The sequence below is a fragment of the Oncorhynchus keta genome, chromosome 10 (assembly GCF_023373465.1).
Source record: "Oncorhynchus keta strain PuntledgeMale-10-30-2019 chromosome 10, Oket_V2, whole genome shotgun sequence".
NCBI lineage: Eukaryota > Metazoa > Chordata > Actinopteri > Salmoniformes > Salmonidae > Oncorhynchus > Oncorhynchus keta.
This window is the reverse complement of record NC_068430.1, coordinates 22,933,059-22,957,946: the sequence shown is the minus strand read 5'-3', so window position 1 is coordinate 22,957,946 and position 24,888 is coordinate 22,933,059. Positions and strand designations below refer to the sequence as shown.

General features: G+C 43.0%; 1 protein-coding gene across 2 annotated transcripts; it reads left to right on the top strand.

Moving 5' to 3' along the window:
* The first annotated feature begins 1,364 nt into the window (after positions 1-1,364).
* Positions 1,365-23,225, top strand: LOC118388395 (dysbindin-like). 2 transcript variants are annotated; one of them, XM_035777431.2, is made up of 4 exons: positions 1,365-1,702; positions 18,314-18,466; positions 19,860-20,003; positions 20,176-23,225. In XM_035777431.2, exons 1-4 carry the CDS (start codon positions 1,660-1,662, stop codon positions 20,430-20,432), a joined length of 597 nt encoding a protein of 198 aa, XP_035633324.1. In that variant the 5' UTR covers positions 1,365-1,659; the 3' UTR covers positions 20,433-23,225. The 2 variants fall into 2 exon arrangements, with proteins under 2 accessions (XP_035633324.1, XP_035633323.1); XM_035777430.2 differs by having other exon boundaries at positions 18,314-18,490.
* Positions 23,226-24,888: the final 1,663 nt, after the last annotated feature.

The following is a 24,888-nucleotide window of genomic DNA, read 5'->3' as shown; positions in this document are numbered from 1 at the left end:
GCCCACACACACACATTAGAGAGAGGCGAAAAGAGCTTCTCATTTTGAGTCACATCATTCTTCCTCTGCCCACACACACTCTCTCAGACAGTACAGGACATGTCAAGAGTTAAAGCTGGAGGAGTCACTACCTCAACCAACACTTCTCTGACATTTAGGAAGATCACTGTTGATACAAATCAACGTATTATTTTCTCACTCCCACGTCCTCCAAACACCCATTAGAGTATACATGCATCTGCAGTCAGTAGCTTACATCTGCACCCATGCATGGATACCAAGACTTGTTATTGTTAAGGTTTCCACAAAGACAGATAGTTATTCATATGTCCTTCCCCTCTCTCCATCTCTTTCTATATGTCTCTCTCTGGGTGGCAGCATGTGTGCTTTCATTTGAAAGAATGCCACCTCACAGGAAAACATCCTATACAATAAACCCCCATTGATATTACAATTTTATATACCATATAATTCAAGGCTAATTAAAGGCCTATATAAGGCCTATTCAAATCAAGCAAATAAAACATTTCATATTAGCTATTTAAATGCAGAATAATATCTATTTACAACAGCTCAGGTTGCAATGAAAAGGAAACACATCTTTTGACCACTAGATGGTGTCAATTACTTTGATATTCACACAATGTTGTTGTACTGAGTGATCATTATCTCTGTATTTGCAGGCAATCACTATTGTCCCAGGCAACACATACATTTGATGTGACGGTACTACCCTTACATTTAAAATACCTACTTATACAATGCGGTATAAGTATAGTACGTTATCAAAACTGCCGTGCAATTAAGCACTTAAGTATAATTTTAAGCTTTTACTTCTCTAAAGATTTCTTTAAAATAAAGATACATTTCTCGAAGAAATTGTTTTCAGTCTAGCTAAACCCAATAGGTTATTTTGGAGGTGTTGGCTTCTAATGCTATTTTTGTGATGAAAAATGGAATCTTTGCCATGAACTTAATTATACATGAAGCGCTGAAATCAACTGTTCCTCTGAAGAACAGTGTGTGCTCTTTCAGAGGCAAGCCTAAAAAAAGATGTTGATTTGTTCAATAGCATCAATACTATTCCATTAACGGCAAGAAGATCTTGTATCCTGTCGCATTGCATTTTGTGCACATCAATTGACCCTGGAAGTGAGAGGGACACAGAGGAGAAAGGAGAGAGGGCGAGAGAGAGAGAGGATGACAAAAATAACAAAAGCAAGTGTCTGTCTACTGACTTGGTATCTTCCACTGTTACATAAAGGACCCTGCACTCTCCCCTATCCACCCCTCTCACACCAAGCTCCTCCCCCTGTGAATGACCAATTGGTATGCTCCACAAAGCCCTAACCTGCTGTTCTCATCCAAATACTGTAGTTGACAGAGTAAGTTCACTCAGAGAGAAGGATCCTGTACTGTTCCATAGAGAAAGGAGAGAGTGTGTTTGAGAGAGCCAGTGAGTTTCTTGGGAGTGCTTTGACTCTCTTTCTGTCCCAGGAGAGAAGGAGGGAGATGAGTTGTCCTGCTGAGGCTCTGAAGGGCTGACTGTTCCCCACCTCATCTCATCTCTGTGCCTGACTGTGTGACCTGACCCTCCAGTCCTCCTCAACAGCACACCTAATCAGATTCTGCAGCTCTCTCTCCGAAGCTGCCAGCACCATGAGCTCGTCTGGGGCAAACCTCCACAACAAGCGTCTACCCTGTGAGTAACTTTAAAGCTTCTTTACCTTTCTTAAAAACTACTCGAATGTATAGGACTTGGAAAGACTATGTCACAATGGGAATATTCCACAAGTCATTACAGATCATTTTAGTCATTTATTCTGTACTGTACTGTTAAAAAAAAAAATCTATATACAGATGTGAGCCAGTTTTTTTACAGCAGGAAAATAATCCTGCAGCAACAGGAAATGTAAATTATTATGTGGATTGTAATTAACAGTTTTGTAGGGATTGATACATTTTTCATAGGGGAAAATAAACTGACATTTCAAAGTTGAAATTACAAACTTCAGAAGCTTTTTTAAACCTCAAATACACTACAGGTTTTACATTTCCTGCATTGCAGGACAGTTCTCCTGCAACAGGGTGATCAAATTAAGATCCTACATCTGTAGTTTCAATCACTGTAATCCCCTATTGCTGAGCAGAACGCTACATAGAGAAAATTCCTGTCCATATTTGGGTATCTGTAGTAGCTTTACAGACAGACAAACCATTAAATATTTAGTGAAGAGAAACATAAACCAAGCCACAATCAGCATAACCTGTTCAAGTAATTATGGGTGATTACTGATTCCTGTTGTTGTTGTTGGTGTGTGTGTGTGTGTGTGTGTGTGTGTGTGTGTGTGTGTGTGTGTGTGTGTGTGTGTGTGTGTGTGTGTGTGTGTGTGTGTGTGTGTGTGTGTGTGTGTGTGTGTGTGTGTGTGTGTGTGTGTGTGTGTGTGTGTGTGTGTGCATTGAAAGCAAATAATGTGTGTGTGTGCATTGAAACGTTGACTATTCAGCCGATGTGGTAGGGACCTGGTGTTTGTTGATGTTACTAAGGCTGACATACTGTATGCTCTTTGCTAGCCAAATAAAGACTAGAATGGTGAATCATCCCCATGAGTAATGTACCATAATAACGCTTTAATCAGTGGGACTTTACTCAAGACGTTGAGGGTTCTTAAAGGGATACAGTATATTCTCATTTTGAATTGGGGCCTTAAAGACATCCAATGGTTTCACTGACATGAATCTCTAACTCCTAATGAGATTGTGTGTCTGTATCTATAGAGTGACTGCAGTGACATAGGGCCACAGACAGGCTGTCCTACAGACGATGCTCTCACAGAGAAACACAGAAATGCGAAATTGAATTTGTCGCAATAGGATCAGTCAGTCCGTGGCTAAATTTGATCAGACCGTGACTGAGAGAGAAGACATCCGCTATCTGTGGGTTGACCGGTCCCAGTGCCCAGTGCCCTACTTGTAGGTTCTGTATTGTGAGGAAATGTTCTGTTTGGAGGGGCACAGTGGTATGTGTTGGCTTGGAGGACTGAACAGCTGTTGTCACACTGTTGAAATGTTACATGACAGGCTGGGAATGATTAAGTGAATGCGCAGTTCGTATTGAATGTACACCAGATAAGACATAACTGATTGCAAACACACAACTTATTCTCACATATTTTTTATGTTCTTGTGGACACGGTTTTGTTGTGGTGCCAACCATGCTCGGTGATCAAACATTGTGTGTCCCAGGTATCCCATTCAGGTATTCTACTCTTCACCAACCATGGTAGATCCCTTCCTTTTCTGACTGCACTAACTCCATTATATAGATAAGACTGGTGTCTCTCCCTGCAGCATTGCATGGAACTCCTGTTCCCCATGTATGCTGGTGGCTCACAGGATGGCTGCTGCCAGAGTGCTCATTTTAAACAGAGCCAGTCTCCCACTGAGGCAGACACAGCATAGTACATTTCTGAAAGGTGGTGCAGCCCACTGTTAGATGGAGAGGTGGCCACAACAAAAGCCTCTGGATTTTTTCCACCTGTACTAATATTACTTTATGACGGCAACAGCTGCAGTGTAGATAATGTAGTTGTTTTTCCCCATGCATGGCTGACCAACAGCTTGATGAACACACAATATCCATGGATGCTGTGCACATGCAATGTCCCATGGTGTGGGTATATGTGCATGTGTGTGTATGTACATTATGTATGTGTACACACTACAGGCCTTGAATGACCGTCTGTTCATATCTATTTCCACTTTGATCCTTTAATCTACACAGCCTAAAACCTTAGGCCTAAAACCAAGGCCTAAAAGCAAGTCCTCCTAATTAGTTTGGATCAAATCTCCCATCATCCCATTCTCTGCTTGGTGAAAACAAGCCCTGGTTCAGACCAGGTATACTTGTTAATGCCTACAGGCATATTGTAGTTCACTAAATACAACAACGCAGTTATTAATCATTATTCATAAATCTATCAGCATCTGCTGGACCCACAAATCTCTTACACATCTCCCACATCAACACAGGTATCACAGGTATCATTAGTATTGTATGGGAAATACATAGTGGTTTGGTTTCTGGTCTTTGCTGTTCACCATGGACCCACGACGATAGTGCCAAACTACTCAGGCTCATGAGAAATACCAACATCAACAGAATAGATCAGTGTAAGGCCAGAACTATTCTATTGTGTCCAGCCAAACATTCCAGTGATGCTCTCCATTGATTTGAAAATAGCGATGTGGGCAATTCATCACAAAAAGAGGATGAGCAACAAAGAGGTTCCAGGAACACCAGGAAAGGTGAACAATGTGATAGTTGATGTGTTGCCAAAGGGCATGATGAGTCATGATGGAGGAACTCAGTTGACCAACAGTGTAACCCTATCGATGCTTTTAAGTACATCCGCTCCCTCACAACACTCCAGACAAATTCTGCTCATTCATGGTGAGTGTAGTCTAATGGAGACGTCTCTCAGTTTTCAGCTTCTTGGCTTCAAAGTGGATGAGTAGTCTGCTTATGGGCCACATAGAGGGCACTGGCATAGGAGACAGAGGCTGACTGACCCATAAATGGCACTATTGTCAGTCCGGAGTGTGCTGGGAGAGGAGAGATGATGTCATTGTAGTATTTACAGAGTGGGCATGTGGTGGTGCCAGTCTGGGATTCAACCCATTGCAAGCTCCCCACACACACACAGTCCAAACACACACATGCAACAATCACGCACACACACACACACACACACACACACACACACACACACACACACACACACACACACACACACACACACACACACACACACACACACACACACACACACACACACACACACACACACACACACACACACACTGCTCAACTCTCAACATCAATAATTCACTCTTTTCGCAATTGGAACCATGCCCAGATAGGAGGTTCAGGAGAGAGAGCAGGAGGATGAAAAAAGACCAATAATAAACGGTGTAAACCAAAAAAACGACAAGAGGCATCTTCTACATAATTGTTAATGTTGTCATCTGTTTTATGAAAGGGAGGCTACTGCCTGCCACCCTGTTCAGTTTACATAACCAGGGACAGTGCTTCACCTGCCAAACTCTTTCAATAAACAAAGTAATTGCACAGGGCTTCATATAATCTGTTCTGAAGCATTTTCTATGTTGCCCCCTTATTTGCAACAATTGATCCAATGAACTTCCAGTTACCTAGAGGCAGTCATGGCCAGCTGATGATCTCCATAGTGCCAGCTTTTGCCAGCCACTAGACTGTTAAAAGTGGAATTTGATGATGAGAGAGCAGCGGAAAATACATCCTCCTCAGCTAATGAGCCCCAATCAGAGTTGGCACATTCTTTCTCTTGGCTCTCCCTGTCTACTCAATCTTTCTCTTGGCTCTCCCCGTCTACTCATTCTTTCTCTTGGCTCTCCCTGTCTACTCATTCTTTCTCTAGGCTCTCCCTGTCTACTCAATCTTTCTCTTGGCTATCCCCGTCTACTCATTCTTTCTCTAGGCTCTCCCTGTCTACTCATTCTTTCTCTTGCCTCTCCCTGTCTACTCATTCTTTCTATGGGCTCTCCCTGTCTACTCATTATTTCTCTGGGCTCTCCCTGTCTACTCATTCTTTCTATGGGCTCTCCCTGTCTACTCATTATTTCTCTGGGCTCTCCCTGTCTACTCATTCTTTCTCTGGGCTCCCCCTGTCTACTCATTCTTTCTCTGGGCTCCCACTGTCTACTCATTCTTTCTCTGGGCTCTCTCTGTCTACTCATTCTTTCTCTGGGCTCTCCCTGTCTACTCATTCTTTCTCTAGGCTCTCCCTGTCTACTCATTCTTTCTCTGGGCTCTCCCTGTCTACTCATTATTTCTCTAGGCTCTCCCTGTCTACTCATTCTTTCTCTGGGCTCCCCCTGTCTCCTCATTCTTTCTCTGGGTTCTCCCTGTCTACTCATTCTTTCTCGAGGCTCTCCCTGTCTACTCATTATTTCTCTAGGCTCTACCTGTCTACTCATTCTTTCTCTGGGCTATCCCTGTCTACTCATTCTTTCTCTAGGCTCTCCCTGTCTACTCATTATTTCTCTAGGCTCTCCCTGTCTAATCATTCTTTCTCTTGGCTCTCCCTGTCTACTCATTCTTTCTCTGGGCTCTCCCTGTCTACTCATTCTTTCTCTGGGCTCTCCCTGTCTACTCATTCTTTCTCTAGGCTCTCGCTGTCTACTCATTCTTTCTCTAGGCTCTCCCTGTCTACTCATTCTTTCTCTGGGCTCTCCCTGTCTACTCATTCTTTCTCTGGGCTCTCCCTGTCTACTCATTCTTTCTCTCGGCTCTCCCTGTCTACTCATTATTTCTCTAGGCTCTCCCTGTCTACTCATTATTTCTCTAGGCTCTCCATGTCTACTCATTCTTTCTCTGGGCTCTCCCTGTCTACTCATTCTTTCTCTAGGCTCTCCCTGTCTACTCATTCTTTCTCTAGGCTCTCCCTGTCTACTCATTATTTCTCTGGGCTCTCCCTGTCTACTCATTCTTTCTCTGGGCTCCCCCTGTCTACTCATTCTTTCTCTGGGCTCCCACTGTCTACTCATTCTTTCTCTGGGCTCTCTCTGTCTACTCATTCTTTCTCTGGGCTCTCCCTGTCTACTCATTCTTTCTCTAGGCTCTCCCTGTCTACTCATTCTTTCTCTGGGCTCTCCCTGTCTACTCATTATTTCTCTAGGCTCTCCCTGTCTACTCATTCTTTCTCTGGGCTCCCCCTGTCTCCTCATTCTTTCTCTGGGCTCTCTCTGTCTACTCATTCTTTCTCTGGGCTCTCCCTGTCTACTCATTCTTTCTCTAGGCTCTCCCTGTCTACTCATTCTTTCTCTGGGCTCTCCCTGTCTACTCATTATTTCTCTAGGCTCTCCCTGTCTACTCATTCTTTCTCTAGGCTCTCCCTGTCTACTCATTCTTTCTCTGGGCTCTCCCTGTCTACACATTATTTCTCTAGGCTCTCCCTGTCTACTCATTCTTTCTCTGGGCTCTCCCTGTCTACTCATTCTTTCTCTAGGCTCTCCCTGTCTACTCATTATTTCTCTAGGCTCTACCTGTCTACTCATTCTTTCTCTGGGCTCTCCCTGTCTACTCATTCTTTCTCTAGGCTCTCCCTGTCTACTCATTATTTCTCTAGGCTCTCCCTGTCTACTCATTCTTTCTCTGGGCTCTCCCTGTCTACTCATTCTTTCTCTAGGCTCTCCCTGTCTACTCATTATTTCTCTAGGCTCTCCCTGTCTACTCATTCTTTCTCTTGGCTCTCCCTGTCTACTCATTCTTTCTCTGGGCTCTCCCTGTCTACTCATTCTTTCTCTGGGCTCTCTCTGTCTTCTCATTCTTTCTCTAGGCTCTCGCTGTCTACTCATTCTTTCTCTAGGCTCTCCCTGTCTACTCATTATTTCTCTAGGCTCTCCCTGTCTACTCATTATTTCTCTAGGCTCTCCCTGTCTACTCATTATTTCTCTAGGCTCTCCATGTCTACTCATTCTTTCTCTGGGCTCTCCCTGTCTACTCATTCTTTCTCTAGGCTCTCCCTGTCTACTCATTCTTTCTCTGGGCTCTCTCTGTCTACTCATTCTTTCTCTGGGCTCTCCCTGTCTACTCATTATTTCTCTGGGCTCTCCCTGTCTACTCATTCTTTCTCTGGGCTCCCACTGTCTACTCATTCTTTCTCTGGGCTCTCTCTGTCTACTCATTCTTTCTCTGGGCTCTCCCTGTCTACTCATTCTTTCTCTAGGCTCTCCCTGTCTACTCATTCTTTCTCTGGGCTCTCCCTGTCTACTCATTATTTCTCTAGGCTCTCCCTGTCTACTCATTCTTTCTCTGGGCTCCCCCTGTCTCCTCATTCTTTCTCTGGGCTCTCTCTGTCTACTCATTCTTTCTCTGGGCTCTCCCTGTCTACTCATTCTTTCTCTAGGCTCTCCCTGTCTACTCATTCTTTCTCTGGGCTCTCCCTGTCTACTCATTATTTCTCTAGGCTCTCCCTGTCTACTCATTCTTTCTCTAGAATCTCCCTGTCTACTCATTCTTTCTCTGGGCTCTCCCTGTCTACACATTATTTCTCTAGGCTCTCCCTGTCTACTCATTCTTTCTCTGGGCTCTCCCTGTCTACTCATTCTTTCTCTAGGCTCTCCCTGTCTACTCATTATTTCTCTGGGCTCTCCCTGTCTACTCATTCTTTCTCTGGGCTCCCACTGTCTACTCATTCTTTCTCTGGGCTCTCTCTGTCTACTCATTCTTTCTCTGGGCTCTCCCTGTCTACTCATTATTTCTCTAGGCTCTCCCTGTCTACTCATTCTTTCTCTGGGCTCTCCCTGTCTACTCATTATTTCTCTAGGCTCTCCCTGTCTACTCATTCTTTCTCTGGGCTCCCCCTGTCTCCTCATTCTTTCTCTGGGCTCTCTCTGTCTACTCATTCTTTCTCTGGGCTCTCCCTGTCTACTCATTCTTTCTCTAGGCTCTCCCTGTCTACTCATTCTTTCTCTGGGCTCTCCCTGTCTACTCATTATTTCTCTAGGCTCTCCCTGTCTACTCATTCTTTCTCTAGAATCTCCCTGTCTACTCATTCTTTCTCTGGGCTCTCCCTGTCTACACATTATTTCTCTAGGCTCTCCCTGTCTACTCATTCTTTCTCTGGGCTCTCCCTGTCTACTCATTCTTTCTCTAGGCTCTCCCTGTCTACTCATTATTTCTCTAGGCTCTACCTGTCTACTCATTCTTTCTCTGGGCTCTCCCTGTCTACTCATTCTTTCTCTAGGCTCTCCCTGTCTACTCATTATTTCTCTAGGCTCTCCCTGTCTACTCATTCTTTCTCTGGGCTCTCCCTGTCTACTCATTCTTTCTCTAGGCTCTCCCTGTCTACTCATTATTTCTCTAGGCTCTCCCTGTCTACTCATTCTTTCTCTTGGCTCTCCCTGTCTACTCATTCTTTCTCTGGGCTCTCCCTGTCTACTCATTCTTTCTCTGGGCTCTCCCTGTCTACTCATTCTTTCTCTAGGCTCTCGCTGTCTACTCATTCTTTCTCTAGGCTCTCCCTGTCTACTCATTCTTTCTCTAGGCTCTCCCTGTCTACTCATTATTTCTCTAGGCTCTCCCTGTCTACTCATTATTTCTCTAGGCTCTCCATGTCTACTCATTCTTTCTCTGGGCTCTCCCTGTCTACTCATTCTTTCGCTAGGCTCTCGCTGTCTACTCATTCTTTCTCTAGGCTCTCCCTGTCTACTCATTCTTTCTCTAGGCTCTCCCTGTCTACTCATTCTTTCTCTGGGCTCTCTCTGTCTACTCATTCTTTCTCGGGGCTCTCCCTGTCTACTCATTCTTTCTCTGGGCTCTCCCTGTCTACTCATTCTTTCTCGGGCTCTCCCTGTCTACTCATTCTTTCTCTAGGCTCTCGCTGTCTACTCATTCTTTCTCTAGGCTCTCCCTGTCTACTCATTATTTCTCTGGGCTCTCCCTGTCTACTCATTCTTTCTCTAGGCTCTCCCTGTCTACTCATTCTTTCTCTGGGCTCTCCCTGTCTACTCATTATTTCTCTGGGCTCTCCCTGTCTACTCATTCTTTCTCTAGGCTCTCGTTGTCTACTCATTCTTTCTCTAGGCTCTCCATGTCTACTCATTCTTTCTCTGGGCTCTCCCTGTCTACTCATTCTTTCTCTGGGCTCTCCCTGTCTACTCATTCTTTCTCTCGGCTCTCCCTGTCTACTCATTATTTCTCTAGGCTCTCCCTGTCTACTCATTATTTCTCTAGGCTCTCCATGTCTACTCATTCTTTCTCTAGGCTCTCCCTGTCTACTCATTCTTTCTCTAGGCTCTCCCTGTCTACTCATTCTTTCTCTGGGCTCTCCCTGTCTACTCATTCTTTCTCTGGGCTCTCCCTGTCTACTCATTCTTTCTCTGGGCTCTCCCTGTCTACTCATTCTTTCTCTGGGCTCTCCCTGTCTACTCATTCTTTCTCTAGGCTCTCCCTGCCTACTCATTCTTTCTCTGGGCTCTCCCTGTCTACTCATTCTTTCTCTAGGCTCTCCCTGCCTACTCATTCTTTCTCTGGGCTCTCCCTGTCTACTCATTCTTTCTCTAGGCTCTCCCTGCCTACTCATTCTTTCTCTGGGCTCTCCCTGTCTACTCCACACCTCATCTTTTTTATTCTCTTTTATATGTACATTCCTTCTTTTCACTTCCATTGAACGTTTTACTCTTTGGTTGACCTTTCTTATCTCACTCCTTTTAGTTTTTTTTATCCACTTTTCCTCCCAACTACTTCCCTCAAACACATCTCCAGAACAAGCAGTGAGATGGTGCTTGTTGAAATACAATCCCCCCTCTTACCCTCCCACACACCCTCAGCAACATGTCCTGTCGTAAAGGTTAACTAGTCTCATCTTCCCCAGTCCCTAACAGCATTACGTCACGTATTGTTGGTCCTGATCAATTTGATCAGGAGTCACTGTCACTACCTGCTGTTGTCTCACTGCCTGGCGATGTGCCAGCAGATGATTAATCCTGAACAACATCTAACACTGATTACTGGTGCCATGTTGTCATCCTGTGAAAGAGAGAGAGAGGGATGGAGAGATAGCACAGGCTGTGCTCACCCCTCACTCTTTGTCTTCCACCGCAAGGAAACCTACATTTTCATGGCTGTGTCTTTGCAGTTTACTGTCAATTCCAAAGGATTATTTGAGTAGGATTACTTCATTATTTTGGAAATGAACTCTGTCACTTTTATGAAACCACATTTGCTTGGTGGTAGAGAATTTCCTGAAAATGACTCTGCCAAACTAGTTTATAATCAGTGTTTGCACTAAAGGAAGTGGCCATTCCCATAGGGTTTTTGTGTTGCGAGCTGCCTCCGCTGGGGAATGTAGGGAGGCCACAAACCAGCAGCCCCAGTGAAAGATCTAAAACCCAAAAGCAACTGGATCATCTAGAAAGCTAATCGTCCATGTTTTCTTCCCAAACACTGTCGATCTGAGGCCAGCTCTTCCAGTCACGAGGCCATCAGCCCCTCAGCCCTCACTATATCTGTATCTGACTAACACTACGGTCTAATGTGAGTATGATACAGAGAGGGAGAGAGGTCCCTGTTGGAAAGGACAGTGTGCTGGTGATGTCATGGTGTACCCCTTCCTAACCTTCCCGACATGCCTATGGAGTAAAATAACTTCCTCTTACTGGCGTCATGTCTTTAGAATCAGGCCCAGGCCCACTCCCTTACAGCCCTGCTTTTGTGTTTGTCTGAAAGGGCTTTTTCTGTTTTTCCCGTCAGAGTGTAGGATCTGGGTTTGTCTTTGTGTGGGGAGGCAGAGTGGGAAAGCTGACACGTCCGGCTCTGTTCGAGTCCGGCTCATTCCACACGTCCAGCTGGTACTGAGCCCTAATCCCACACTCTGTCCAACCCACAACTCATTCCCTGAGGGAGAGAGAGGGAGTGAGTAAAAACAACGGAAAAACCTTTCTGTAAGAAAGTCAGGTCAAACTTAAAGCCCTCTGACAATCTGCTTTCATCTGTTTTGTCCCAGTCTTCTCTCATCTGCGTCCCCCCTCTTCCTCCCTCCTGAATAGCCGCTCTGTGTTGGTCACTGGCTGCCACTCTGGATGGCTTGTGGTGTGAAGTGGGGGGTTTGGGTAAGGAATGGAGAATGACTGACCGGAAAAGTGATCTCAGCAATCGGAGACATTGTGACCCTGTCATTTTGTGACCTAGTTTTGTCCCTTGTGAAAAAGGGAACGGGTCAAAGGTAAAAAGGTCAGCTGTGAGTTCCACAGACCTTATTGATAAAGGTGATTAGATGGTAACAACATGGAATAGGAAAATCAATGGGAAGATTTGCATTGTTAACTACTCTCCCTTTAGCTCATGCATAAGTCCTCTTAAGAAAATACATCAAGCACCAATCAATCAATGTCAACCTGGTTGTAGGAACTATTGCACTAACATGAGGACGAGGAAAACACTGAGTGATCTAAAGTATGACCAAGCTGCTGTTCTCCAAAACTGCCGCAACATACTGTACTGTTATCAAACGTTATTACTGTGATACACATTCAGACATCAGTCGTGCAGCCAGTATTTTGAGATATACCCTGGCATGTTTTGATATTCCTCATATACCTGGCCTCAATTTCAGCTGGCATCTTGCTTTGTTAGCATGGCTCTCACACTGCCCTCATAATAAGAGAAGACGGGGGCATGTCTGATTGCATACGACCGTGAGAAGAGAAAAAGGAGTCACTCCCTCCCCGCATGCCAAGTGTCAGCTCTGCTCTGAGTGCACAGACCTCTCCAGTGACCTTGTTGAATGCAATCTATACCTGACATAGTAAAGCCACACTGGTCCATTGAGTTTTCTTTTTCTTTCTGCCTTTTTTGGGGGGGACAAATGTTAAGAGTTAACATACAGTTTGTATTGTAGTGCTATTGTGTCACAAGACAGCCTTTCTTATCTAACAATATCTAATACTTGTCTTACATTAATACACTTACAGTTGAAGTCCGAAGTTAACATACACTTAGGTTGGAGTCATTAAAACTCATTTTTCAATCACTCCACAAATTTCTCGTTAACAAACTTTCGTTTTGGCAAGTCGGTTAGAAAATCTACATTGTGCATGACACAAGTACTTGACACAAGTACTTTACAACAATTGTTTACAGACAGATTATTTCACTTATAATTCAATGTATCACAATTCCAGTGGGTCAGAAAGAAAATTCCAGAAAATTATGTCATGGCTTCTTAGAAGCTTCTGATAGGCTAATTGACATAATTTGAGTCACAAGGTTCTTTGCTGTTGTTCTGGAATTGATTTGCACTTTTTGCACCAAAGTACGTTCATCTCTAGGAGACAGAACGCGTCTCCTTCCTGAGCGGTATGACGGCTGCGTGGTCCCATGGTGTTTATACTTGCATACTATTGTTTGTACATATGAACGTGGCACCTTCAGGCGTTTGGAAATTGCTCCCAAGGATGAACCAGACTTGTGAAGGTCAATTTTTTTTCTGTGGTCTTTGCTGATTTCTTTTGATTTTCCCATGATGTCAAGCAGAGAGGCACTGAGTTTGAAGGTAGGCCTTGAAATACATCCACAGGTACACCTCCAATTGACTCAAATTACATAAATTAGCCTATCAGAAGCTTCTAAAGCCTTGACATAATTTTTGGGAATTTTCCAAGCTGTTTCAAAGCACAGTCAACTTAGTGCATGTAATCTTCTGACCCACTGGAATTGTGATATAGTGAATTATAAGTGACATAATCTGTCTGTCAACATTTGTTGACAAATTACTTGTGTCATGCACAAAGTAGATGTCCTAACTGACTTGCCAAAACTATAGTTTGTTAACAATACATTTGTGGATTGGTTGAAAAACGAGTTTTAATGACTCCAACCTAAGTGTATGTAAACTTCCGACTTCAAATGTATCTAATAGAACTCAAAGGGTTTTCGTTAATGGAATTGTCTCTAATGTCAAACATGTAAAGTGTGGTGTACCGCAGGGCAGCTCCTAGGCCCTCATCTCTTTTCTATTTTTACCAATATACTGCCAATGACATTAAACAAAGCATGTGTGTCCATGTAAGCTGATGATTCAACAATATATGCATCAGCAACCACAGCTAATGAAGTCACTGAAACCCTTAACAAAGAGTTGCAGTCTGTTTTGGAATGGGTTGCCAGTAATAAACTGGTCCTGAACATCTCTAAAACTAAGAGCATTGAATTTGGTTCAAATCTTTCCTTAACAGCAGCTCTGGGAGATTTGAGTTGGAAATGACAATGGAAAAAATATCTAAGGATTGTGGACTGATTTTAATCACTTCATGGAAACAATTATGATGAGAGAGGAGGAGAAGGGAGAGGAGAGGGGATGAGAAGAGAAGAAAGCAAAGGAAATGTGAAAGTGCTTCAGGAGCGAAAGACATCTCTGTCATTATATGGCCTTATCGCGTGCCTCAATTTAGCTGAATTGGTCAGATAGCTGCCTACATCACCGCAAGTTACGTTAGAAAATAGATGTGACGGGTGATGAAATTATGTTGCTCATTGTACTGAGTTACATCATGTACATACACAGAGCTCTTGTAATAGCCAATGAGATCTGATATGTTGTGGGTAAAGTTTGCTTCATGAAGGTGGTTCAAAGAAAATGCATCTGAATCATCACAGTGTGTGAAGGCAATATAATCCCAGACAAAGCACAGTCATGGCCTAATTCCATGACTTCAAACGTGTAACTCATAGAGCTGACAGAATACCAATGTTATTGTTACGGATACAGGTATCCTGTGTGCATTTGTTTTCTCTCCTTCTGCCCTAGTCACAGGTGGCAGTCATCAGTCGCCAATCAGTCAACAATCAGTCAACAATCTGAAGACACACTTGCTCCTTTCCCTTACCCAATCCGTTGTCTCTGGAGCTATCTCTCTTTTGTTTTTGCGCCTACCTCTCACATTGTCCGTCATCATGTGAGTATGTATTGCTGTGGTGTATGGCTATTTGTTGGTGGGAAAAGTGGATACCAAGCCAAGTCGCCCTTGGGCATACATTACCTGTAGGAAAACTTAGAACTGGGCGGACCACCCACTGTATTTTAATTGGTTAGTTAGCTAGCTGTTCTTGAAGCATGCAAGACTAGCTTAGGGTTTTTGGATATGTATTATTTCTTTCCTTGGGTCCAGCTCAGACCCCCCATCCATTACTGTGACATAACTCATTGAATGTTTGGCAGGATGCAGCAGACTTCTCACCAGCTCTTAATTTTTTTCTGTGTAATTTTGGTTTTGTGCCTCTGGAGCGCTGAGAGTTTGCTTGGGCTGGTGTTAGAGGCTGTCCTCCACATGGATCAGTGTCTTAGTGTTTGCCCAGAGATTCCCAATGGTGCCCAGTGGTGCAGACAGACAGTCAGGCCCAGGGGGGTGAGGTGAAGCCTTTCCTCTGCTGTCTCTCCTCCCCTTCCCGGATGGCCCCAGGACAGGGCTTTCAGACTGGGGGAGACAGGGAGTTGCTGTGACCGGCCTCCCTCCTTTTGTCACTAGACAGAGGGCTCCACAGGACCCATTATACCATTTTCTTACTGTAATGTTAGAGAAGCATGGGCCAAACAAAAGCAACACTGCTTTATGCGGTTCCTTGTCATGACTCAGCAAGGATTAAAACAAATTCAGCAATTAAGACGTTGTCACAGTGACAATACTATCAGACATCCACTTGGAGCTTGCAGCCCTGTGGTCGGAGGCCTAGTTCCTCTTCCCCCTATTATTATTTCTGCCCTGACACCTCTATCTGTCTTCAGCTTCTTACAGCCTCATTACTGTCTGAGGATGATCAGTGATCACAGCACAGGCCACATAATCTTTACATTATTCCCAATTTAGATCAGGATTAAAAGCCTCATCCAATTAGCCCAATCCCTGCCTGAAGCTTCTCACTATGCCTAAATCCCCAGACAGTTTTGTTCAGTAGGAGGTCAATATATGGATGTGGTGAGAGGAGAGAGAGAGGGCAATTCATGTTTTAACACTTACAGAACTGTGCTGAAAGCCCCAATGTAGCCTATGTCAGTCTGCTGGGTGTAGGCTACTGTCATGACTCTCCTGTGAAGATCTGAAGGATCAGGTAGGACAGTAGGTCCGCTCTACAGAAGTTGGCCGTTTTATGATGGTCCTAAATACCTTGTAGAAACTTTTCCTTTGCGCTTTGCAGGAGGAGGGGAAAGAAACCTCTTTGTTACAAGGAGATTCCTCCTGCCAAAATGGTAACATCAAAAGGTTGAAAAATGAGACAATATTTCTATAATCCAAACCAAACTGTTGGAATGGTCCGTGGGGACTGAAAGAACAATTATGTCAGATCAGTTGTTGTTTTGGGATCTCATTAAGGACAGTATAACAACATAACTGTATCTCTGAATGTGTATATTTCCCAGTTATCAGATTTACATCTAAATGTTGTGAGAAGATGAAATGTGATGTTAGCCTTCTAAATTAGAATTGTTTTTCTTATAAAAGTTTTAACCAGTCCGTGACCACACCCACGTGAGCACAGATATTATGTTGGCGTCATGGAATGCCCCTTTTTCCAGAGTTTATAAATGGACTCTAACGAAATGTACAATAGACCAGAGAAAGTGAGGACGCAGTCCACACGCTGAAATGGTTGCCATTTAAATGGAAACCAGTTACGTGCAGCTCCAGCTGACTACGTTACAAATGGTTAAGAAAATTAACATATTAGAACAAGCAGGCGGACGGTGTTGAACTGGATGTTACGAATGGTTAGACTCTAAAAGACCAGCGGGGCCAACAGTGAAAACAGCTGAAAGGTACAAAATGGTTAGAAACTCTCTCTCAAAGAAGAAGACTACACAGGAACATTCAGTCTGCAGCTGTTTGAGTACTTCAGTCTAGTAAACTCGACCAAGAACCACCAGGTGGTATTTTGAAAGATCCATTCTAACAAGCACTTCCTCTGGAAGATACATTCTAACAGACACCTGAAACCAAGAAGCTATGACTACAAAAGACATGGTGACCTCTGGAAGGACAACCAGAGACTTACACAACCTGAGAGTTTCTGTCCACTTACTCCCCGTAGATGGATTAAGTGTTTTCAACAGAGACATCAAAGACATACACATGAAAATGTACATTGCAATTCTTTCGAATGAGTGGCCGTTCATGTGCAAAGTATTCACATTTCCATGAGCATAGTTATCAGCTGTATGTATGTTAGTGGAATTCCTTTGTCTCTTCCTTTTCTGTCTTTAGAATCCTCCATTTTGTGTAACAAGCCGTCATGTCGGTTTAGTCCACTAGGGACTTTTCATTGCATAGGGTAGTAATCAATGTGTAAGCTATCCTGTTTGTATGTTAATGTAATTCTGTGTGATTATTTAGTTAGTAATCAACAATTAAGCCAATTTGATCCAGGCTGCATCACATCTGGCCGTGATTGGGAGTCCCATAGGGCGGCGCACAATTGGCCCAGCGTCACCCGGGTTTGGCGGGGTAGGACGTCATTGTAAATAAGAATCTGTTCTTAACTGACTTGCCTAGTTAAATAAAGGTTAAATAAAACTAAACTAAAACAATTGTATATCGCTGATTCATCATTTATTATAGGGTCCGTGCAGATATCCAAGAGGTTTGCGACATTCAGAATGAGACGGAAGGTAAATAAGAATTAATTAATTGACTTTAGAGTTTAGTCAGGAGATAGTAACTTGTTAAATCACTTTTCCCGTGGTGCCCCAGATTACTACTTAACTAATTGTTATATGATTAATTTTATCGCATAATAATTTAATGTGGCATGTAATTATTTTATAACATAACAGTTAAACACGTTAATGATAGTCAAGACACGACACTACCCATCACTTTATGATCTCACAGTACTTGTTCCATATTGCTTCGCTAACCCATTAATGAGTGTGTTTACAGATTGAGTTATAATGTTAACAGTGGAAGAAGACTTCTTGACATCTGTATACATGATGTGTTCAGGGAGCCCACCATAAAAAGGTGATGAAAACTGGAGGGTGGTTTACTCTGTGCCCAGAACACACTGGCATTCTTCAGTTCATTCTGGGTTCTTGCATTTCTCTTTCCTATCTCTCCGTGTATACACTTCAGTGTTGTCCCCTCCCCTGGCTCGAGCAGCACTCTGCTATATTACAATGGTTCTGATGAGGTGGAAAATATGATTGCATTCTGTCCTAAACAAGATTAACCTAGTAGGGGAATTGACAGCTGGCCTTTGTAAAGCAATTGTTGGGTGTGGAGGGATTGAATATAGTACACTACGATAAAGTGTGAATATCGTATATATTGATCTACATCTCTCTGGCCATCCACACTGGTCAGGTAAGTTATGGACCTGCAACAGTAAAAGCATTAGCTGTATCTGGATTGAATCAGAATACATGGAGCTGTGGAGTTGATGTTTTTGAAGTGGATTGTCAATTGCATATTCTACATGAAGAAAGGAATGCATTTATGATATGGGTTACAGGATCAATAATCAATCATATTTCAACGCAAGGCATCAGTATGAAATGTTGTACAGACATGTGCTATGATGCTAAAAGTGTCTGTTGCACTTAGTTATACCAAGTCTGCAAGAGGAAATGAAAAGCCTAAAATTCTCATCCCCAGAATCTGAGATTACAGTTTCTTGTTCCCATGGCTCATTGTTGCCCCCTTCTGGTTATTGTTTGTTGATTCTGCATACCTGTCAGACTAGTTTCTGACTGTTCTGTTCTGTTGTTCTATGTTTCAGCGGAGACAGAGAATGCTCAAAGAGTCCCAGAATTGGACTCAGCCCAGCAGCTGAAACTGAGAGAGAGACAGCGCTTCTTTGAAGAGGTATTTCAGCACGATGTGGACGTCTACCTGTCCTCTGCCCATCTGCATATTCATGACTATAAGAGACGTGAGTGCAATCGGCATCACACATGTAAGCACACATGTACCCTGATCCTAATCTAAGCTTCATGTCCTTCATGTCCCTGCTCAACCATTACCCTAACCCTAGATTCAACTACACAACCTTCAAGTTATCTCTCTCTCTCTCTCTCAATTAAATTCAAATAGATTTTTCTTGGCACGGGAAACATGTTTATATTGCCAAAGCAAGTGAAAAATAAACTGAAGTGAAATAAATCATAAAAAATGAACAGTAAACATTACACTCACAAAGTTAGAAAGGAATAGACATTCCAAATGTCATACTATGGCTATTCACTCTCTCGCTCTCCGAAATGAGTTCCTTTTGCATCCCTTTGATATTTTAAGTAGAAATGCTGAATTGTAAAAATGCCTGTTAATATAGACCGCATGGAAAATTCAATAAATCCGATTTTTTTTTTATTCTTAAAAAACATTTTTTTTTACATGACTAGACTTGCTAAAGTGCCAAAATTCTGAGTTTTTATTTTACTAGGCAAGTCAGTGAAGGACAAATTCTTATTTTCAATGATGGCCTAGGAACAGTGGGTTTAACTGCCTGTTCAGGGGCAGAACAACAGATTTGTACCTTGTCAGCTCGGGGGTTTGAACTTGCAAACTTCCGGTTACTAGTTCAACACTCTAACCCCTAGGCTACCCTGCCGCCCCATGATATGCATCCTCTATGACTTCTAGGAAGATTTTAACCAACTTAACCCCAACATTTCTCCAGGGTTTCACCGTCATTGTAAAGCCCTAGCTATTTTGTTGTCAAAGTCATTTCTGAAGATGATTAATTTGAAGGTAAAAAAACATTTCAAAGTCAAAGCATAGTGTAAAGCAGGTGAGCTGGTTCTACTCCTTTTAGCCATTTTCTGGTGTTTTGTGGTGGAAAACTGAGAGGGTCGAGCACAACACGTCAGCCCTGTCAGCCGTAGATAGACAGGCTACAAATCGTTTAACAATGTACATTTTTTTGCGAAGCCTGCATTTACATACCCATCCCTGTTGCACACAACAAGCTTCCATTCCTCCTGTCACAAGGGTATTTGAGGCTGAATTAAGATGACGTCGTCTACTCTTTTACGGTCATCCCTGTTACTTTATTTGGCACTTAATAGTCACTTACTATAGTATGTTGTTTTTTTTAACCTACTGAGATGGGGAAAATGGTTTGTCATTAAGTGAACATGTGCTTTTTATGACAATGTTAAAATCAGGTGAAATAAAATGTTTATTTCCCACCAAGTTAAACTACTCAAAAGGCATCTAATCAGTGGAACAACACTACTAAATGTTGCTAAACATTTCCTTAGAGACCTAAAGCTGACATACAGTAAATGCCTCTAATCAACCACGTTTGTCTCTTGTGTTGTTAGCTCCCATTGGCAGCGTCTCATCCATGGAGGTGAATGTGGACATGCTGGAGCAGATGGACCTTATGGACATCTCTGACCAGGAGGTCCTGGATGTCTTCCTCAACTCTGGGGGGGATGAGGGGGTACTGGCCTCCCCTCTGCCAGGTAAAGATGAGTGAAGGGGAGACTCGCATCTGAGGCAGTCCCGTGTTGATAGTGTAGTATTTGGCAGAGTCTAGGCTTTGTCCCTCCCCTATACTAGCTGGCAACATTAACTGCAATACTGAGTGCAGCATTGATAATCTGTGGCCTAACATCCTTTTCATTTCACCCACAGTAGTTCATGGCAACAACAACAACAATGAGGTCATCAGCCAGGGACGCTCTCCCCACAACACAGGTGGTTGTGTGGGGAAGTCCCGCATGTCCTCCACCTCCTCCACTTCCTCCACCAACAGCCAGAACACCAATGAGGATGGAAGGGAAACCCCTGTAGTCCAATCAGATGATGAGGATGTGAATGTCGGCACACTCTTACTGATGGGATCAACCCCAGGGAAAGATGAGAAGGATCGGCCCATCTTCTCTTCATAGAGGCCTTGCTTCACTTCCAATATTCACTAACATTTTGGACATACTGGTCCTGACAATTATCACTGAAACGGGACATTCACACACAGAGGTGTTCCATGGACTGGCAACTATCACTATCACAACATTTTCTTTACCCTTCATTTAGTTTTGTCTGAACTGTAAATATAAGGCCAAATCTTCTCAAAGCTTGCTGAACTCCATACATAATTCTGGCATATAGTTAACAAGATATTTCTTTTTATTTCCTCATTTGAGATTCTAGTAGGGTCTGGCGACGTGTGATACGGACATTTGAGGAAGTACATTCCTGTGTGTTCTCTACAGCCAGGATATGTACATAATAGAGTTGTGAAATATGCAAACATGTAAGCATGCTTTACTGTACTATAGACAGGGATTTACAATTGTGCAATTACACACAAAAACATTCTGTAGAGAGTAACTGCAATGCTGAGTAAATCTGGCCCTTAGTTCCCGTATTCCTCAAAATGTTGAACCAATCCCAAAACACCTGCCACAAATAAAAACTAAGGATGTACTCTAAATATTGCATAGTGTTGCTTTCATTTTGATATATACAGTGCATTCGGAATTCAGATCCCCTTCCCTTTTTCCACATTTTGTAATGTTACCGCCTTATCCTAAAATGTATTAAATAATTTAAAAAATCATCAATCTACACACGATAACCTATAATGAGAAAGTGAAAAACATTGTTTAGACATTTTTGCAAATGTATGAAAAAAATAAACATAAATAACTTATTTGCATAAGCATTCAGACCATTTGCTATGAGACTCTAAATTGAACTCAGGTGCATCCTGTTTCCATTGATCATCCTTGAGATGTTTCCACAACTTGATTGGAGTCCACCTGTGGTAAATTCAATTGACTCAACATTATTTGGTAATTCACACACTTGTCTATATAAGGCCACACAGTTGACAGTGCATGTCAGAGCAAAAACCAAACCATGAGGTCTAAGGAATTGTCCGTAGAGCTCAGAGATAGGATTGTGTCGAGGCACAGATATGGGGAAGGGCACCGAAACATTTCTGCAGCATTGAAGGTCCTCAAGAACACAGTTGACTCCATCATTCCTAAATGGAAAAGTTTGGAACCACCAAGACTGGCTGGGCGGCAAGCTCTAGGAACAATCTGAGCAATCGGGGGTGAAGGGCCTTGGTCAGGAAGGTTTCCAAGAACCCGATGGTCACTCTAACAGAGCTCCAGAGTTCCTCTGTGGAGATGAGAGAACCTTTCAGAAGGACAACCATCTTTGCAGCACTTCACCAATCAGGCCTTTAAGGTAGAGACGGATGCCTTTCCTCAGTAAAAGACACATGAGACCCTACTTGTAGTTTGCCTAAAGGCACCTAAAGGACTCTCAGACCATGAGAAACAAGATTCTCTGGTCTGATGAAACCAAGATTGAACTCATTGGCTTAAGTGCCAAGCGTTAACGTCTGGAGGAAACCTGCCACCATCCCTACGGTGAAGCATGGTGGTGGCAGCATGTTGTGGGGATGTTTTTCAGCGGCAGGGACTGGGAGACTAGTCAGGATTGAGGGAAAGATGAATGGTGCAAAGTACAGAGATTCTTGATGAAAACCTGCTCCAGAGCACTCAGGACCTCAGATGGGGGAAAGGTTCACCTTCTAACAGGACAACAACCCTAAGCACACAGCCAAGACAACACAGGAGTGGCTTCAGGACAAGTTTCTGAATGTCCTTGTGTGGACCAGCCAGAGCCTGGACTTGAACCCGATCAAACATCCCTGGAGAGACCTGAAAATAGCTGTGCAGTGACGCTCCCCATCCAACCTGACAGATTTTGAGAGGAACAGCAGAGAAGAGTGGGAGAAAATACTTTGCCATTAACGAACAAATACACTGAGTGTGTAAAATATTAGGAACACCTTCCTAATATTGAGTTGCACCCCCTTTTCCCCTCAGAACAGCCTCAATTCGTTGGGCATGGACTCTACAAGGTGTCGATAAGCATTCCACAGGGATGCTGGCCCATGTTGATTCCAATGCTACCTATAGTTGCGTCAAGTTGGCTGGATGTCCTTTGGTTGGTGGACCATTATTGATTCACACGGTAAACTGTTGAGCATGAAAATCCCAGCAACATTGCAGTTCTTGACACACTAAAACCAGCGCGCCTGGCACCTACAACCATACTCCATTCAAAGGCACTTTTGCCTTGCCCATTCACACCTTCTGAATGGCACACACAATCCATGTCTCAATTGTTTCAAGGCTTAAAAATCCTTCTTTAACCTCTCTCCTCCCCTTCATCTACACAAGGGATGGGCAACTTTGATGGGGTGGGGGCCACAAAAAAACGGAACGCATCATGAGGGGCCGCAGTGGCTTGTGGGCCATGGGGCGGAGAGCAATTTTTACAACTCATTTCATGCAATTCTACTCATTTTGCCATCGGCGCAGAGAAAATTTTGCAGTTAACATCAAAATTCCTGAAGTTCTACATATTTTGCCAAGGGTGGAGGCTAATGTTTGCAGTTTTTAATATGATAACTGATGATCAATGGGCCCTACGCCAGTGGGTAATTCGACTATGCTTACTAAAAGTTTAGATAGGTGGATTGTATTTATCATCATTAGTCATTTAGGTCAACATTGGATCATTCAGAGATCCTCACTGAACTTCTGGAGAGAGTTTGCTGCACTGAAAGTAAAGGGGCAGAATAATTTTGCACGCCCAATTTTTTTGTTTTTGATTTGTTAAAAAAGTTTGAAATATCCAATAAATGTCGTTCCACTTCATGATTGTGTCCCACTTGTTGTTGATTCTTCACAAAAAATACAGTTTTATATCTTTATGTTTGAAGCCTGAAATGTGGCAAAAGGTTGCAAAGTTCAAGGGGGCCGAATACTTTCGCAAGGCACTGTATGCACCAAAAACACTCTACCACTTATGTGTGGTGTTTTAATAACATTGATATAAATTGTACATTTAAATCATCACTTGGGAGTATAAAAATCACTTTTGGCGTACAGTGCTTTGCAACCAACAAATTACCGCTGGTTTGGTGCTTGTTCGCTGGGACGATTCTAACTGAAACATGCTCCCTCGTAAGCAAGCTACGCAAACCAGCCAATAAGATGCCATGTTGAGTAGGTGAAGGCAAGACAAAAATACAACCAAAAACCCATTGACTTAACAATAAAGTGGCAAGGGTAATCACTAATATAACCCTGTTACATATGCAAAGCCTTAAACTTATTTTTGGAGACCTAGTGACATGTAATCTAGTTTGCTACTACTGCTCTAGACAGCCAACTCATCTCCTCTCTCTCACTGCAGAGGTTAGTCTCCATACAAGCCCCAGGCCAGGAGCTGGGTGATCATGACCCTCACCCCTACTATGAGGGAGACTCAAACTCTGCCGCAGAACCAGACCTGGACTCCATCCCTAGCCCTGACTACACCTTGACCTGAGTGAGTTAGACAACCAGGGCCCCAGGTTCAACTAGCTAGCCTCTTTCTGCACACCAGCATATACAAATGATCAACACTACAGTGTAGTTGGAGCAGCATGTAAACATATTCATTTCAATGTTGAGATCAAATCACTTCTGCAAATTGTTTGAAGTTCACTGTTGGCAGAATGTGGAAAATCCAAACACAATCAATTTGTCATGTAGTTTATTAATGTATTAGTAACAATACAAGTTTCCCACAGTGTCAATGTGAATTTTCACTTTCAAGAGAAATAAAATGATTTGCTTTGTACAACCATAACCAAGTTAGCAAGTGGACAATGTGTATACATTTGGGCATTCACTAGACATGCCCAAATGTAGAAAATAAAATGTAGGTACATTGCTTTGGTCCAATCTCTAAGAAGTAAACAAAGAATAATGGCTCCCCCTCCACCCATTTGGCAAAATCAAGAAATGGATGCTTCTTCTAATATGTAGAGAAACGACATTACCATGAATGAAAGTTTCTTAGTGGTCAGAATAAATGAAGTACACAATTGCGATTACTGTGCAAATAGTTACAAGCCAGACAAAAAAAAATAAAAAAAATGAAACTTTGACAAGGCACAAAGGAGAAAAGAAACCATAAAATATTACATTTGGTCATTTAGATTTAAGTACTACAGGGCCGATAACAAGTGTTTCAAGAGAGAGGGAAGGAATCTTAGGACACTTCAGTGTCAACTCTTACATAAATAACAGTAAAAGATTAAAACAAAAAGAGATGCCAAGTGATTGTAGTTGGAAAGCATCTAGGAAACTAAAATGAGACAAAAACCTAACGTTAAGGACAGTAAGTGAGGTGGAAAAACTGCCCATCCGTTTTCACACCCTTGCACTGTCCACTTTGGGCATGGGGTTGGCACTCCCAGCACTCCTGCCACGATAGACCCCTCGGAATCCACTGCCCCTCAGAAATCGACCCGGAACCCCAAACGTCTCC

Bases quoted from the DNA above. Each gene is read 5' to 3' on its own strand.
- LOC118388395 (XM_035777430.2), top strand. From the start codon at position 1,660: ATGAGCTCGTCTGGGGCAAACCTCCACAACAAGCGTCTACCCT. The intron at 18,491-19,859 runs GTAAGCACACAT...TTGTGTTGTTAG, and splicing joins GTGCAATCGGCATCACACAT to CTCCCATTGGCAGCGTCTCA. The intron at 20,004-20,175 runs GTAAAGATGAGT...TTTCACCCACAG, and splicing joins ACTGGCCTCCCCTCTGCCAG to TAGTTCATGGCAACAACAAC.